The 14,998-nt window shown below is 43.9% G+C and overlaps 1 protein-coding gene across 1 annotated transcript in view; it reads left to right on the forward strand.

Annotated features, from left to right (window-relative positions):
- Positions 1-14,414, forward strand: part of LOC115082059 (glyoxalase domain-containing protein 5-like) — a 29,195-nt gene extending 14,781 nt beyond the window's left edge. The window contains exons 3-4 of the mRNA XM_029586322.1: positions 2,879-3,034; positions 12,649-14,414. Coding sequence (XP_029442182.1) covers positions 2,879-3,034; positions 12,649-12,795 — 303 coding nt within the window. The 3' untranslated portion in view covers positions 12,796-14,414. The remainder of the gene's footprint in view (positions 1-2,878; positions 3,035-12,648) is intronic.
- Positions 14,415-14,998: the final 584 nt, after the last annotated feature.

Genomic DNA, 14,998 nt, shown 5'->3' on the forward strand with positions numbered 1-14,998 from the left:
TTCAGATAATAGAAAGACTAGGGGGCACTCCATGAAGTTAGCATGTGGTACATTTAAAACTAATTGGAGAAAGTTCTTCTTCACTCACTGCACAATTAAACTCTGGAATTTGTTGCCAGAGGATGTGGTTAGTGCAGTTAGTGTAGCTGGGTTTATAAAAGGATTGGATAAGTTCTTGGATGAGAAGTCCATTACCTGCTATTAATTAAGTTGACTTAGAAAATAGCCACTGCTATTACTAGCAACAGTAACATGGAATAGACTTAGTTTTTGGGTACTTGCCAGGTTCTCGTGGCCTGGATTGGCCACTGTTGGAAACAGGATGCTGGGCTTGATGGACCCTTGGTCTGACCCAGTATGGCATGTTTTTCTTATGTTCAGTAAAATGTTCTGCTATGCCCTAATACTCTAAGGGGTGAATTATAAAAGCCTGGCACGCGCCAAAACCAGGGCATACGTGCAGAAGTTGGGTCGGTGCGCACTGCGTGGATTTTAAAAGGTGTCTGAGAACGCACGTATCTCCTAGTACATGCAAAATAAGTTGAAAAAAGGGGTGGGGCATGGGCATTCTGGGACTTTAACATAAAATATGCGTGCAGATACTTGCTTGAAGTAGCTCAGGCCATGGTCCCCTACTGTGTAACTTTACTTCTGCTATGGATGGCATGAGAGTCCAAGATCAAAGAAAGGTAGGATGGTCAGCAGGGTTTTAACAGTAGGGGCTAACAGGGTAAAAGGGACCCTGATTAACTAGGGGGATTAGGAAGTCCTATCCTTTTACTTGGGAGGATTGGTAATAGTGTTGGCCCTTATATCTACTACAATCCCCCCCACTTACGAGGTAGAGGTGGCATTTGCACGCATTGGTTGCACATTTACATGCACACAGCCTCTTTTATACCATACGTGCATATGTAATGAAATGGCTGTGTCCTTTGCGCGTGCTGGCATACCCGTGTATGTGTGCGGCTGTTTCAGAGTTACCGTGTATGGCTTCAGGGATTTGGTTCCCAACCAGATATATGAATTGATACAGCCTAATGCTTGACTGTTTTAGACTCTTACTATTTTGAGGCTCAGGTTCTGTTACTCTTTTTTGGTTAGATCCGTCTTTTATTTCTATCCTGTTTTTGTTATGTTCTTAGGTTATTTTATGCCGTTTTGTGCATGTAATATTGTAAACCCCTTTGATCTAATGCTAAGCAGTCTTTAATGTGGCAAATAAATATTTGCTTGTCAGTGGTAAATTTTGGGGAATTGTTTATTTCTGCGGGATCTATCAGTTGTCTTAAAATAGGAATATGACCCCCTGGAGCCAATGTGTTTGAGTGTTTTTGCATTCGTGGGCAGTAACACAATGCAGCGTGTATGTTAAATCATTTTTATGCACACTGGGTGTGTTGTGAAATGTGAGGCCTTCAGCAACCAGGAAGTGCTTTGAAATCCTTGTACACCACCCTGGAGTGTTTTAGTGCCTTTACAAAAAGTCCTGGCACCAAAACAATCTGCAGACTCTGCTTAATGCCCTTACACCGCCTTGGGTGAAATTTACTTTCCAAAAGGTGGTTAATAAATGCAAATAAATAATAAAGTAAAAGTTAACTTTGAATCCCTTTCTCTTACTGTTTCCTGTGAAGCTGTCACGAGGCTGGAATAGTTATGAGGTCTTCAGCCATTTGTGCAATTGCTCTGCTGTTGGTGGGTGCCTGGTAGTCAGTATTGAAAAAAGTTTCCTCAGTTTCATAATTCTCTCAACAAGTCAAACTGCTTGATTTTTCTCATCTGTTTTATAAATGTGGGACTATTTCTGTTTTCTTATTGTTTCGTTATAACTTCATTATCTATCATATACAGTTTTCAGTTCAACAACTTCAAGACAGTTCTCTTCTTGAAAGGAATAGAAACATGAGATGGAAAATAAAAATAACACTTAAATCAACCTGAAAGCAATAAGCATAATCTCTTGCCATGTAAAGTCCACAATAATGAGACACACTAATGCTAACCATGGAAAATAATCAAGTAAAAAAAAAAAAAGGAGAAATCACACTAGTTTGTGTTTTTGTTTTTGTTTTTTTTTGGTTTGTTTGTTTTTTTACGGCACATAGTGCTTGCCTCCTAGAGCAGGTTCTTTGTGGCTCATGTGCACTATATTATCTCACCCTAACAAAGCATTTTTCCTCCTCTTGGTCTTTAAAATTACAGCTGAGCCCGTTGCTGCTGTGAATGTCATCCTTGAGCTATATCCTATGCTACATCATATTTCAGAAAGGTTAATGTCTTGCCTTGACTCCTCCAAGTCAGCTCCATCTTCATATCCTCAGTAGCCCACCCCTCGATCGCTTTTGTGCTCCTGTTCATTTTATCCCAGAGAAAAATGTCTTCCTATCTAGTGCTAACCCTGGTTTCCTTTTGATTCTAAAATTGTGTCTGGATTGAGCTTAGTTTGCTTTCTGTCTTTTTTTTTTTTTTTTTTTTGGGGGGTGGGGGGGGTGGTCAAGTAAACTCTACAGATATGAATTAAGGCAATCTTCAAACACGTAAATTGGGTGTCTGAATTTTCTTCATGCGGTACAGCTACAAGTAAGCAAGGGCTTCCATAGCTTTTTTTTAGCTGAACTAAGGAGAGGTGATCCTGGGGGGGGGGGATGGCAAAGGGTGTGTCTTGGGTAAGATCAGAAAATAACATACAAATTGCATTTTCAAATCTGCATGCATTATTTTCCATGAAAAAGTACCCGCAGAAAAAGCAGCACAGAGGTCTACTGCTGTTTTTTATATCCCTGGCACTTTTCAGTGGGAAAGTATGCACATGTAGGCCTCAGCAGCATTTTGCTTATCTTTTTTTTTTCTTTTTTTCCCTTTTTCTTTATGACAGGGAAATCGAAAAGCATTAAATTTTGGAAACCAGAAATTCAATCTCCATGAAGCCGGCAAGGAATTTGAACCCAAGGCTCACAGACCCACCCCTGGCTCCATAGACCTGTGTCTGATAACCAAAACTCCCTTGGCAGAGGTCGTGGACCACCTGAAGGTTTGTGAGACGTTTTTTTCTTTTCCAGTCCTGTAATGCTGATGGACCAATTTGCCAGTAGTGCTTGGCCAGTATTGCCACACGGTGTTATAATTATGAGTTGTGAAAATAATATTTAATTCGCTCTCAGAAAACATTTCAAAACATTCCCTTCAGTTCTTTCCTGAAAATGAGAAAGGTGGGTATTCAGAAGCCCTTGACTTCAAATTTTTCCTAAATTTATTATTATTATTTTTAGTCTTTTCTCTAGCCTGTTCTGGACATATCCGCTTATAGCCTGCCTCATGGGATGGAGTTTGTCTTAATGCATTGTGGGACAGGTTAACACTGAACTCTGCTCCATGCATCAGACTTCTGCCAGCAAGCGAAAGATTGAGGTGCTTCATCAGATTCGTTAGGATTGAGCAAAATTACAGGCATACAATAAATAATCAGATAATTAAACCATGGGAGCACAGGAGCAACGAAGAAGGAAGCTGGAAATAATTTAACTTAATTATTAAAATTTATGGATTGCCTGGTGCACACAGCTCTGGGCGATTTTATAATAGTATGTACATAATCATATACAGAAATACACATAATCAAGAATAACAAAGAGACAACAAAACAGGCAAACAAGGCCAGCCTGATTAAGAGCCCATTCAAGAGAAAACTCAGCATAGTTACAGAAATGCTAATCTAAAAAGGTGTGTCTTCAGCTCAGCTTTAAATTTTTTTTTATCTCAGTCTCGAGCCGCAGATTGATAGAAAGTGAATTCTAAAATTTTAAGAGCCGCTTCTGAGAACTCTGTTTCTCGTGTCTTTTTTAGACGGGCCAGTTTGTGTGAAGGTATATCTAACGTGCCCCAGCTAAGAGAAGGTAGATTTCTGGTAGAAATATAAACTTTCACAAGTGCATTGGCCCAAGGAAAAGAGTTGAGCTGGAGAAGATTATGCGCCACGACAGCGATCTTACACTTCACTCGCCATTGAAGCAGGAGCCAATGTAACATTCAGCCCGATCCAGTAAAGTCCGTGGGAGAGCGGACTAACGCCCGCTCTCCCGGCGCGCGCACCGGCCCCTCGCCGGTGCGAGCGATCCAGTATTTAAATTAGGCGACGCGGTGCAAACGAGGAAAAGGAGGCGCTAGGGACACTAGCGCGTCCCTAGCGCCTCCTTTTGGCCTGGAGCGGCGGCTGTCAGCGGGTTTGACAGCCGACGCTCAATTTTGCCGGCGTCGGTTCTCGAGCCCGCTGACAGCCACGGGCTCGGAAACCGGACGCCGGCAAAATTGAGCGTCCGGTTTTCGGCCCGACAGCCGTGGCCGCCGAATTCAAATTTTTTTTTTTTTTTTTTTTTTTTTTACTTTTGGGGACCTCCGACTTAATATCGCTATGATATTAAGTCGGAGGGTGCACAGAAAAGCAGTTTTTACTGCTTTTCTGTGCACTTCCCTGGCGCCGGAAGAAATTAGCGCCGACCTTTGGGCGGCGCTAATTTCTTAGAGTAAAATGTGCGGCTTGGCTGCACATTTTACTTACTGGATCGCTCGGGAATACCTAATAGGGCCATCAACATGCATTTGCATGTTGAGGGCGCTATTAGGTGCCGCGGGTGGGCCGCGTGTTTTCCTCCCCTTACTGAATAAGGGGTAAGGGAAAACACGCGTCCAGAGCAGGGTGATAGTGCGCTCCGACGGAGCACACTTTACTGGATCGACCTGTTAGATAGCAGAGGCGTTATATATTCCCTGATGTGCGTGCCAGTGATGAGATGCACTGTGGCATTGTGGAGAAGCTGAAGGGCCTTTTAAGATGTAGGCAGGAAGGCCCAATTAAACCTCATTGCATATAGGGAGGTTGTAGCCTGTGACTTTTAAACTGGTCTTGGAGATGGATATGAATAGCTATGGCAGCCCACAAGAATCCTGCTAGCGCACAGCCTTTAACGGCTTTTACAAGTGGGAGAGGGAGCGGCTCCCACTGCTGTGGCCTGAAGCAGTCTCTGCTGCCGGGCCATGGTGAAGATGAGCCACTGCCACTGCAGCTTGGTACTAGGCCATGGTAAAGAGAAGCTGCCGCCTCTGCTGTGGGTTGGCAGCTCCCTTCCACTGAGTCATGGTGAAGAGGAGGGCTGCTGAGGAGAGGGGAACGATGGGAGGAAGAGAAGGCTGGAGGGAGGTGAGTGAGGGAAGGGGGTGAAAATAAGGAAAGGCTGGAGATGGGGAGGGAAGCTGGAGAGGGGGAGGTGGGGGAGGAGCAAAAAATAAAAAGAGCAAATGGGAGAAATCGAGGAGGCGCACTTATGGGGTGGTGCAGAGAGCAGGTGCTTCAGACCACACTAGCAAGGGATTGGCTGGGAAAAGACTGAACTAAGGTTCTCTTTTCCTTAGAAATGAAGGAATGAGTAGAAAGCTATGGCAAAAGTGATGCACAGTATTGGACACAATGGCATCAGGTTCTGAAGAGAAAGAAATGTCAAAGTCTTAAAGTGACATCTGGTGTTGGTATTCAGCCAGTGCATGTGACAAAGAAATAGCAGGGTGAAAATTTGGGCAGGTTGAAAATGAAACAGGATGCAGCCTATTGTGCCATTTGAATATGCTAACTGACACTTTTCAGAAGATTGGTGAATAAAGTAGCAGTAATCAAGCTCTGACATGGCCAGTTCCTGCTTAGTAGCAGGAACTGTAAGAGAGAAACTAATCTGAATATATCTGCATCATTCCTAGCAGCAATGCAGAGGATAGCTAGGGAAAAAAAAGATATAAAAGAACTGGAGGAGGATGAGGCCCTGTCTCAAACCTGCTTTAAAGCAACAGATGATGAGACGTAGAAATCACAAAGGTCTGGCTAATCCTCAGTTTCTCTTTAATTTAAGGTTGTTTCTGTCAGGAAGCGTTCTCATTCTTTATCCCATTGCAGTTGACACGTCATAGGAAATTAAAACAAATGCAGGTTATATAGTTAGTTACACCCCCTCACCTGTGGAGGTTTGTTATGACTTTGGCTGCTGTGCAGCCTCCTCACCACAAGAGGCCCCTCATGAGCATGCTTCCTTGGCTGGCCCAGTCTGTCCTACCTATCTGCTCCATGTCCCAAACTCCCCCGCCTAGCCCATGCCTCAGTGCTTCGGCATCGAGTTCCCTTGGGCTCCCTGCATTAGCCTCCTGTTACTTCCTGTGCGCCTCCGGGCTTCTCGCTTACCTGTCTTGCTCCGTGGCCTTGGGCCTCTGCTCTTCTTGTCCTGTAGCCTTCAGCCTTGCCTGCTTTGTTATTCCCCTCTGTCCCCGATTCCTTCCCTGTTGCTGTCCTACTTCCCCCTGCTTCCTTGCCTCGCTGCCTTCGGGCTTTTGTGTTTCCTGTTCAGTGTAGTCTTGGTTTGTCTTGTCCCGTCATTATCTGTCCTGTTCACCCTGGTTCTCTCATCCAGCTCACGATTACCTAGATTCAGTCTCACACTTACCTGCACGCTATCCTGATTCCACCCATACCTGCACTCAGTTCCTGTGTACGGACCACGCTTACCTGCACTCACATCCACGCCTACCCCCACGCTGTTCCAGTGTTTCCCGACTTTCACCCTTACCCCCACACACCCAGAGACTTGCACCCAGATCCAGAGACTCTAACCAGCCTTTCCAGATATTCTGCTGTGGCTCCTATTCTCCTGTCCTGAGTCAGTTCACCCCACCTGGCTATCGCCCAGCCGTACAAAGGTTGTTCACAGTACTGTGTTATATGCACGTGTTTGAGTTCTGTACACTGGCCATTAAGAAATTGCCATACTGAGTCAGACCGAGGGTCCATCAAGCCCAGCATCCTGTTTCCAACAGTGGCCAAATCAAGGTTACAAGTACCTGGCAAGTACCCAAACATTAAATGCATCCCATGCCGATAATGCCAGTAATGGCAGTGGCTATTCCCTAGGTCCACTGGATTAATAGCAGTTTATGGTTCTCCTCCAGGAACTTTTCCAAATTTTTTTTAAACCCAGCTACATTACCTGCCCTAACAACATCCTCCGGCAATGAATTCCAGAGCTTAATTGTGCATTGAGCAATAAAGAATTTCCTCCAATTTGTTTTAAATGTGTACTTGCTAACTCATGAAGTGCCCCTTGTCCTTCTATTATCTGAAATAGTAAATAACTGATCCACATTTACCTGTTCGAATGCTTTCATAATTTTATAGACCTCTTATCATATCCCCCCTCAGCTGTCTCTTTTCCAAGCTAAACAGCCCTAACCTCTTTAACATTTCCTCATAGGGAAGCCATTCCATCCCCTTTTATCATTTTGGTTGCCCTTCTCTGTACCTTCTCTAGTGCAACTACATCTTTTTTGAGATGCGGCAACAAGAACTGTACACAGTATTCAAGGTGTGGACTCACCATGGAGTGATAGAGGCATTTTGACATTTTCAGTTTTATTCACCATTCCCTTCCTAATAATTTCTAAAATTCTGTTTGCTTTTTTGACCACCACAGCACATTGAGACGATGATTTCAATGTATTATCCACTATGACGCCTAGATCTCTATCCTGGGTGGTAGCTCCTAACAGCGTGTAACTACAGCATGGGTTATTTTTCCCTATATACATCACCTTGCACTTCTCATCTGCCATTTGGACCCCTAATCTTTCAGTCTCGCAGGGTACTCCTGCAATTTATCACACTCTGCATGTGATTTAACTATGAATAATTTTGTGTCATCTGCAAATTTGATCACCACACCTGTCATATTCCTTTCTAGATCATTTATAAATATATTGAAAAGCACTGGTCCAAGTACAGATTCCTGAGGCACTCCACTGTTTACCCTTTTCCACTGAGAAAATTGACCACTTAATCCTACTCTCTGTTTCCTATCTTTTATCCAGTTTGTAATCCACGAAAGGACATCTTGTTGCGCCAGGAGGTGGACCCTTGGCCTAGTGCAGGATTGGTAGGCTCCCTGTTCAGACCAGAGAGCGTCTGCCACCAGGAGGCGGAGCACCGGAGGAGTCAGAGGCTAGCTGGAGCTTCGCCACTAGCAACCTAGGGTTCCCTTGGGTTGAGCCCTTGGTTACCTGGCCACCTGGTCTTAGGTGGGCCTCGCAGGATCTCCTTGAGAGAAAGTTCAGGATTGTGCCCACCACGATCAAGGGCGCGCAGTCCATGTTCAGGCTTGGAGTCAGAGGTACAAGAGCAGGCCAGAAAAGAGTCTCTGCAGCTGGCATACTTATTAAACTCTTTAAACCACTTCCCTGACCCCTATGAACTTTCAGTTTTATGTAACTATATCTTTATAATCGGATCTCCCTAATTAGCCATTATAAGTGTTTGGTCTTGCAAGGAAAACGATATAGTGCACTGAAGAGAGGGGGTCACGTGAGGTGGTGAGCCGGGAAGCCGTTCCTCTCGGAGCTTTGAGTGCCTCCCTTTCATATTGCCGGTAATCTTACTTTAGAAGAGCCTGGAATCGCTAAAAGTCAATCGAAGTGAAGAGTGTACTTGTCTATAGACAAGTTTATGCAAAAATCGCCTAACATCATGCCTATTAAGGGGGCAAAAAAAGATAAAGAAAAAGCTGGTGGGGAAGTTTGGCTGATTCAGGCCTTTCTAAAGAAATGAGCACTTAGCTAACAAAGGCAGCGGTATCTGCTCTAAATCAGAAAATTGACCTCTGCATCAGAACAAATACATTTAAAATAGTCTATTACAGAGTTCAGCTCTAGGATGGACAATATAGAGGGAAGGATTGTGGTGGCAGAGATGAGCTGGTGACATAGGAAGGCAAAATTAGGAAAATTGAGAAACAATTAAATTTACAAGAAGGGAAGATCGATGATTCAGAAAGAACTATATTTGAACTATTCACTATAGTTGAAGCCAAACTGGTAGGTGTTCTAGAGAGCTGGTTCCCGGAGGCTTTAAATATACCAGAGTTACAGAGAGCGTTAAAGATTGAGCAAGCACACCATCTTGGCAGTAAATGAGTGAGAAACTCGGCCACGAATAACAATAGTCAAGCTGCTAAATTTTGCTCACAAGCAAGTGGTGATGCAGAGGTTTCGGAAGGTTAAAAGAGTTGAGGTATCAAGATATCCCCATAAAGCTATTTCAAGATTACTCCCTTCTTGTTTGAGTAAAATGGAGAGAATTTAATCACTAAGTGCAACCATCATGCGACGAAAAATTAGATTTGCTTTATAATACTGCGAAGCTCAGAATATGGAATGAAGGGAAATCTCAATTGTTTGGAGAAGGCATGCCAATTTATAAACAAGCTGTAAGCAATCAAGTTTGATTGGAAGAGCTGTGATTGAAAATTGCTTATGATATTTGAGAGTTGATATTCACTTTTATAATAAAGTTTCTGAATTCAAGTTGCTGAACTGTTATGGAGAATGTGCTGCGTCTCTGGATATTTACTTACGGGGCTATTCCCTAAGTAAACTTGATTAATAGCAGTTAATGGACTTCTCCTCCAAGAACTTATCCAAACGTTTTTTGAACCCAGCTACACTAACTGCACCAACCACATCCTCCGGCAACAAATTCCAGAGCTTTATTGTGCGTTGAGTGAAAAAGAATTTTCTCCGATTAGTCTTAAATGTGCTACTTGCTAACTTCATGGAATGCCCCCTAGTCCTTCTATTATTCGAAAGTGTAAATTGCCAATTCACATCTACTCGTTCAATACCTCTCATGATCTTAAAGACCTCTATCATATCCCCCCTCAGCCGTCTCTTCTCCATGCTGAACAGCCCTAACCTCTTCAGCCTTTCCTCATAGGGAAGCTGTTCCATCCCCTTTATCATTTTGATTGCTCTTCTCTCTACCTTCTCCATCGCAACTATATCTTTTTTGAGATGCAGCGACCAGAATTGTACACAGAATTCAAGGTGTGGTCTCACCATGGAGCGATAGAGGCATTATGACATTTTCCGTTTTATTAACCATTCCCTTCCTAATAATTCCTAACATTCTGTTTGCTTTTTTGACTGCTGCAGCATACTGAGCTGACGATTTTAAAGTATTATCCACTATGATACCTAGATCTTTTTCGTGGGTGGTAACTCCTAATATGGAACCTAACATCGTGTAACTACAGCAAAGGCTATATTTCCCTCTATGCAACATCTTGCACTTGGAGCAGTTGATAAAGCAGCTCGGAAATAATAAAGTTCACAAGCTACCGGAAGACAAACCTAAAGGGCCAAAAGATTTTATGACAGTTCGCTCTCGAGGCCAAAGGCATTTCAGTCTGAGCAGGGCTCCAGGTGTAGGCCAGAGACAGATCTCAGGGAGGTTTCAGACCTGGTACCAGTCCTTTCTTGGACGCAGAGGGAACCGAGAAGTTTCCGGGCAAGGGCCTAGCGGGGCCAAATCCACACATTGAAGTGAGGCCGACCCACTCCTCAATCCTGGCATTCGGGGGTCGGTTTACTTTTTTTTTTTTTTTTACGAGGAGAGGGTCAAGATCACGTCTGACCAATGGGTTCTAAGCATGATAGAACATGCTTTAGAATTTGCTTGACACTAAAGCCTGTTCATGGTATACCTCTGTGCTTCTCCAGTAAAGAAACTTATCATTCAACAGACCATCCAAAGGTTAAGAATGCTGGGGGAAATAGTTTCTGTCCCCCAGGAGGAGAGGGGGATGGGAAGGTACTCCATTAATTTTGTGGTGCTGAAGAAGGAAAGGATATTGCATCCAATCCTAGACTTTAAGAAGATGAACTGAGCTCTCAAGGTCCCCCGTTTCAGGATGGCGACTCTCGGATCTCTCATAGCGGTGGTGCAAAGCAGGGAGTTTTTGTCTTCCCTGGCTCTCAAGGAGACATATTTGCACATTGGGATTCACCGGGATCATCAGAGATACCTCAAGTTCAAGATCCTCGCGAAGCATTTTCAGTTTTGTGCTCTCCCTTTCGGTCCAGCCACTGCTCTGAGGACTTTTACCAAGGTAATGGTGGTGGTAGTGGCAGCCCTTAGAAAGTAGGGGGTGTGGTGCATCCATATCTGTACAATTCTGGTTGCTGCATCTCAAAAAAGATATAGTTGCGATGGAGAAGGTACAGAGAAGGGCAAACAGAATGATAAAGAGTAGCACATTTATGACTAATCGGAGAAACTTCTTTTTCACTCAACGCACAATTAAGCTCTGGAATTTTTTGCCAGAGGATATGGTTAGTGAGTTAGTGTAGCTGGGTTCAAAAAAGGTTTGGATAAGTTCTTGGAGCAGTCCATTAACGGCTATTAATAAAGTTGACTTAGGGAATAGCCACTGCTATTAATTGCATCAGTAGTATGGGATCTTCTTGGTGTTTGAGTAATTGCCAGTTTCTTGTGGCCTGGTTTGGCCTCTGTTGGAAACAGGATGCTGGGCTTTTCTGTGCATTTTCCCGGCGCCGGCAGAAATTAATGCCTACCTTTGGATAGGCGCTAATTTCTTAAAGTAAAGTGTGCAGCTTGGCTGCACATTTTACTTACTGTATCGCGCAGGAATAACTAATAGGGCCATCAACATGCATTTGCATGTTGTGGGCGCTATTAGTCTCGGGGGGGGGGGGGGGGAGGTTGGACTGAATAAGGGGTAAAGCTAGCACGTTGAAAACGTGCATGCAAATCCGGGTTAACAGTGCGCTCTACTGGAGCGCACTGTAATGTATCGGCCTGTAAGATTGGCAAGATATATGATTGTATGTTTTCTCTTGTCCACAAAACATAATAAAGATATATTTAAAAAAAAAAAACTGCAGTGAAGACATTCTCGAGTTGGGGAATCTTCTTCAGGTCAGTGCGTCAGACTGGGTTCAAAAAAGGTTTGGATAAGTTCTTGGAAGCGAAGTCGATTCACGGCTATTAATAAAGTTGACTTAGGGAATATCCACTGCTATTAATTGCATCAGTAGCATGGGATCTTCTTAATGTTTGGATAATTGCCAGGTTCTTTTGGCCTGTTTGGCCTCTGTTGGAAATAGGATGCTGGGCTTGATGGACCCTTGGTCTGACCCAGCATGGCAATTTCTTATGTTGTTATAATATGCCATAATAAGCACACCTATCCAAAGTAATTCAATTGACTGGATAATGGTGTCTTTACATTTTTAATAATGAATATTTTTCCTCATTAAAATATTTCAGTACATGGGTAAGGATGACTTTAGAGTGCAATTTTTATAACTTCAAATTTAATTCCGTCCTCCAATTCCATGGCTCTGTTTCACGATACTGGCCGTACTCTTTCATGGAAAGGAGAGATCATTCTGGTCTCAATCCCATGTACAACATGCTGTTTTGCTAATCCTGAGGTTGGTCCAAAATTAACCCATTATGTCCCAAAATTTTTAAGATGTCCTCTAAAAATAGGAAACAGGGACTTAGTGCTGGCTCCAATAAACCCATTATCATCACTGTTATTCTTATGTCAAATCAAATCAAACTTATTTTATCTTGTCTTTCCAAGAAAGCTCAAGGTGGGTTACAGGAGAGTATGGGTAATCTTATCTTTTTGAAAATGAACTAATGGCTTAATAAAAAATCTCCTTGTTTTTAAATTAGGATCTTTTGAAATGGTCTACTTTTAAAAGAAAAAAAATGGAAAAATATTGCAAGATTCTGATTCTCTTTCTTCACTGCAGGCTTCTGGGGTGACGGTAGAGGAAGGCCCAGTAACCCGAACGGGTGCTGTGGGAGAAATAACATCTGTCTACTTCCGGGACCCTGACAACAACCTGATTGAGGTTTCCAACTACACGTTCGAGCAGGGAGGCAGAACTAAAGAGTGATTGCTCCAGGCCTGTTTGGACACCTGGCATACAGCTTTCTGTAGGAAATAATGGGCAAATGACTGGGTTATCAAATATACAATGTGCAGAAGAGAACTGAGCAATAAAAGTAATGGCAAGATAGGATTGGGGATCTTATCTTTTAGGCTCTGGCTTCCTGAGTGTTTATTACTGTGCTCAGCTATTGCGACTACCCAACGTATGGGCAAAATTGTGGCTTGCAATTGAGGTTCATCTGTATACACATAAGCCAATGTTTGAAAGCTCTTAAGAGGAATATTTTACGGGAGGCAGAGGGTGCTATCTTGGCTTCCATTGAGATGTATTTGCAAAAGACAATTTTTAAGAAAGTGGCAACGGGAGATTCTACACTCAACATTTTTCTGTCCAAAGGGAGAGTTGGCAGCAATGTTAACCAAGGGCAAAAATGCACATGTAACATACTGCAGTGTTCATTTTTAAGTATCTGAAAAGTAAGAAGAAAGGGATAGATTTTATAAATGTACGCCTGCGCGTACTTTTGTTCACACACCAGGCGCAAACAAAAGTACGCCAGATTTTATAAGATACGCGCATAGCCTATAAAATGTGGAGTTGGCGCAAGCAAGTGGGTGCACCGAGCCCTGCACGCGCTGCCCATTCCCTCCGAGGCCGCTCTGATTTCGGAGTGGCCTCGGAGGGAACTTTCCTTCGGCCCCCGCCCCCCCCCCCAACCTTTATCGTGAAAGTTACGCCTGTGCCGATCAGCCACCGCTGCGCGATTCCCCGGCCCGTGAGCGATTTTGGATGCCTCTGCCATGCCCCCGGGCCGGCACCACGCCCCCTGCATGCCCCCCTGCATGCCCCGAATGTTGCGCCGCCCGGGGCTTGAGCACACCGCCGAGCCTATGCAAAATAGGCTTGGCACGTGCAGGGAACTTTTGAAAGGGTTACGTGCATATCTTATGCGCGTAACCCTTTTAAAATCTACCTCAGTGTGTGAGAGAAGGCTCTACGAAAGGGGAAACGTCAATGGTTTATTATTGTTTCGGCTTGTACATAATACTTAAGTTGGTGCACTGTACAACATATTCTATACAGATATATCCAGCCCCGGCCTAGAAGAGTGTACCAGATACATGGGTATTTAAGGTAATGGAAGACAAAGACACTTTATTGCTTTTGAGAGAGAGAGAGAGAATCTCAGTATTAGGAAAATGGGTCAGTTTACTATTTATATCACTGTTATGGGGGTGGGGATCAGGGTGGGAAAGGCTTGTGGGGCAGCTTCAGATACACCATCATATATACAAACAGCACTAGACACTTGTGAAGGTTGAGTGTCATTTGGAGCGCAGAAGCTCCAAGCTGAGCCGAAAAAAAATTGTGTAAGTGAGTGGCTAGAGGTAGAGTACAGGCATCCTCATTTACCCAGTCCCTTATTTTACATTGTTAAACTTCTTTTGCATTTTAGTTAAGAATTCCACTAAACAAACTCATTGTCCCTCCAGACGCAGCTGCGTTCGGTGAAACACAGGTCCGTGTCGGGGGACCCTTTTGAGAACTGTGTTGTTCTGACAGATGAGCAATGGAGTTGCCGTTTCGAATGAAATATTAAAGGTTATTTTCTTCACGAGCTATTTTAAAGTTTGGGACTGAATTACTTTGTTTGCATCTCCTTGGATGTTGATGATAGGCTGCTAAAAACCATTTTTTGGGCCTTTGCCAAATACGTTATATAATAATTCAGAACATAGTGAATAATAGGGATGTGAATCGTGTCCTCGATCGTCTTAACGATCGATTTCGGCTGGGAGGGGGAGGGAATCGTATTGTTGCCGTTTGGGGGGGTAAAATATCGTGAAAAATCGTGAAAAATCGTTAAAAAATCGAAAAAATCGAAAAAACCGGCACATTAAAACCCCCTAAAACCCACCCCCAACCCTTTAAATTAAATCCCCCACCCCCAAATAACTTAAATAACCTGCGGGTCCAGCGGCGGTCCGGAACGGCAGCGGTCCGGAACGGGCTCCTGCTCCTGCATCTTGTCGTCTTCGGCCGGCGCCATTTTCCAAAATGGCGCCGAAAAATGGCGGCGGCCATAGACGAAAAAGATTGGACGGCAGGAGGTCCTTCCGGACCCCCGCTGGACTTTTGGCAAGTCTCGTGGGGGTCAGGAGGCCCCCCACAAGCTGGCCAAAAGTTCCTGGAGGTCCAGCGGGGG

The sequence above is a fragment of the Rhinatrema bivittatum genome, unplaced genomic scaffold (genome assembly GCF_901001135.1).
Source record: "Rhinatrema bivittatum unplaced genomic scaffold, aRhiBiv1.1, whole genome shotgun sequence".
NCBI classification, from domain to species: domain Eukaryota; kingdom Metazoa; phylum Chordata; class Amphibia; order Gymnophiona; family Rhinatrematidae; genus Rhinatrema; species Rhinatrema bivittatum.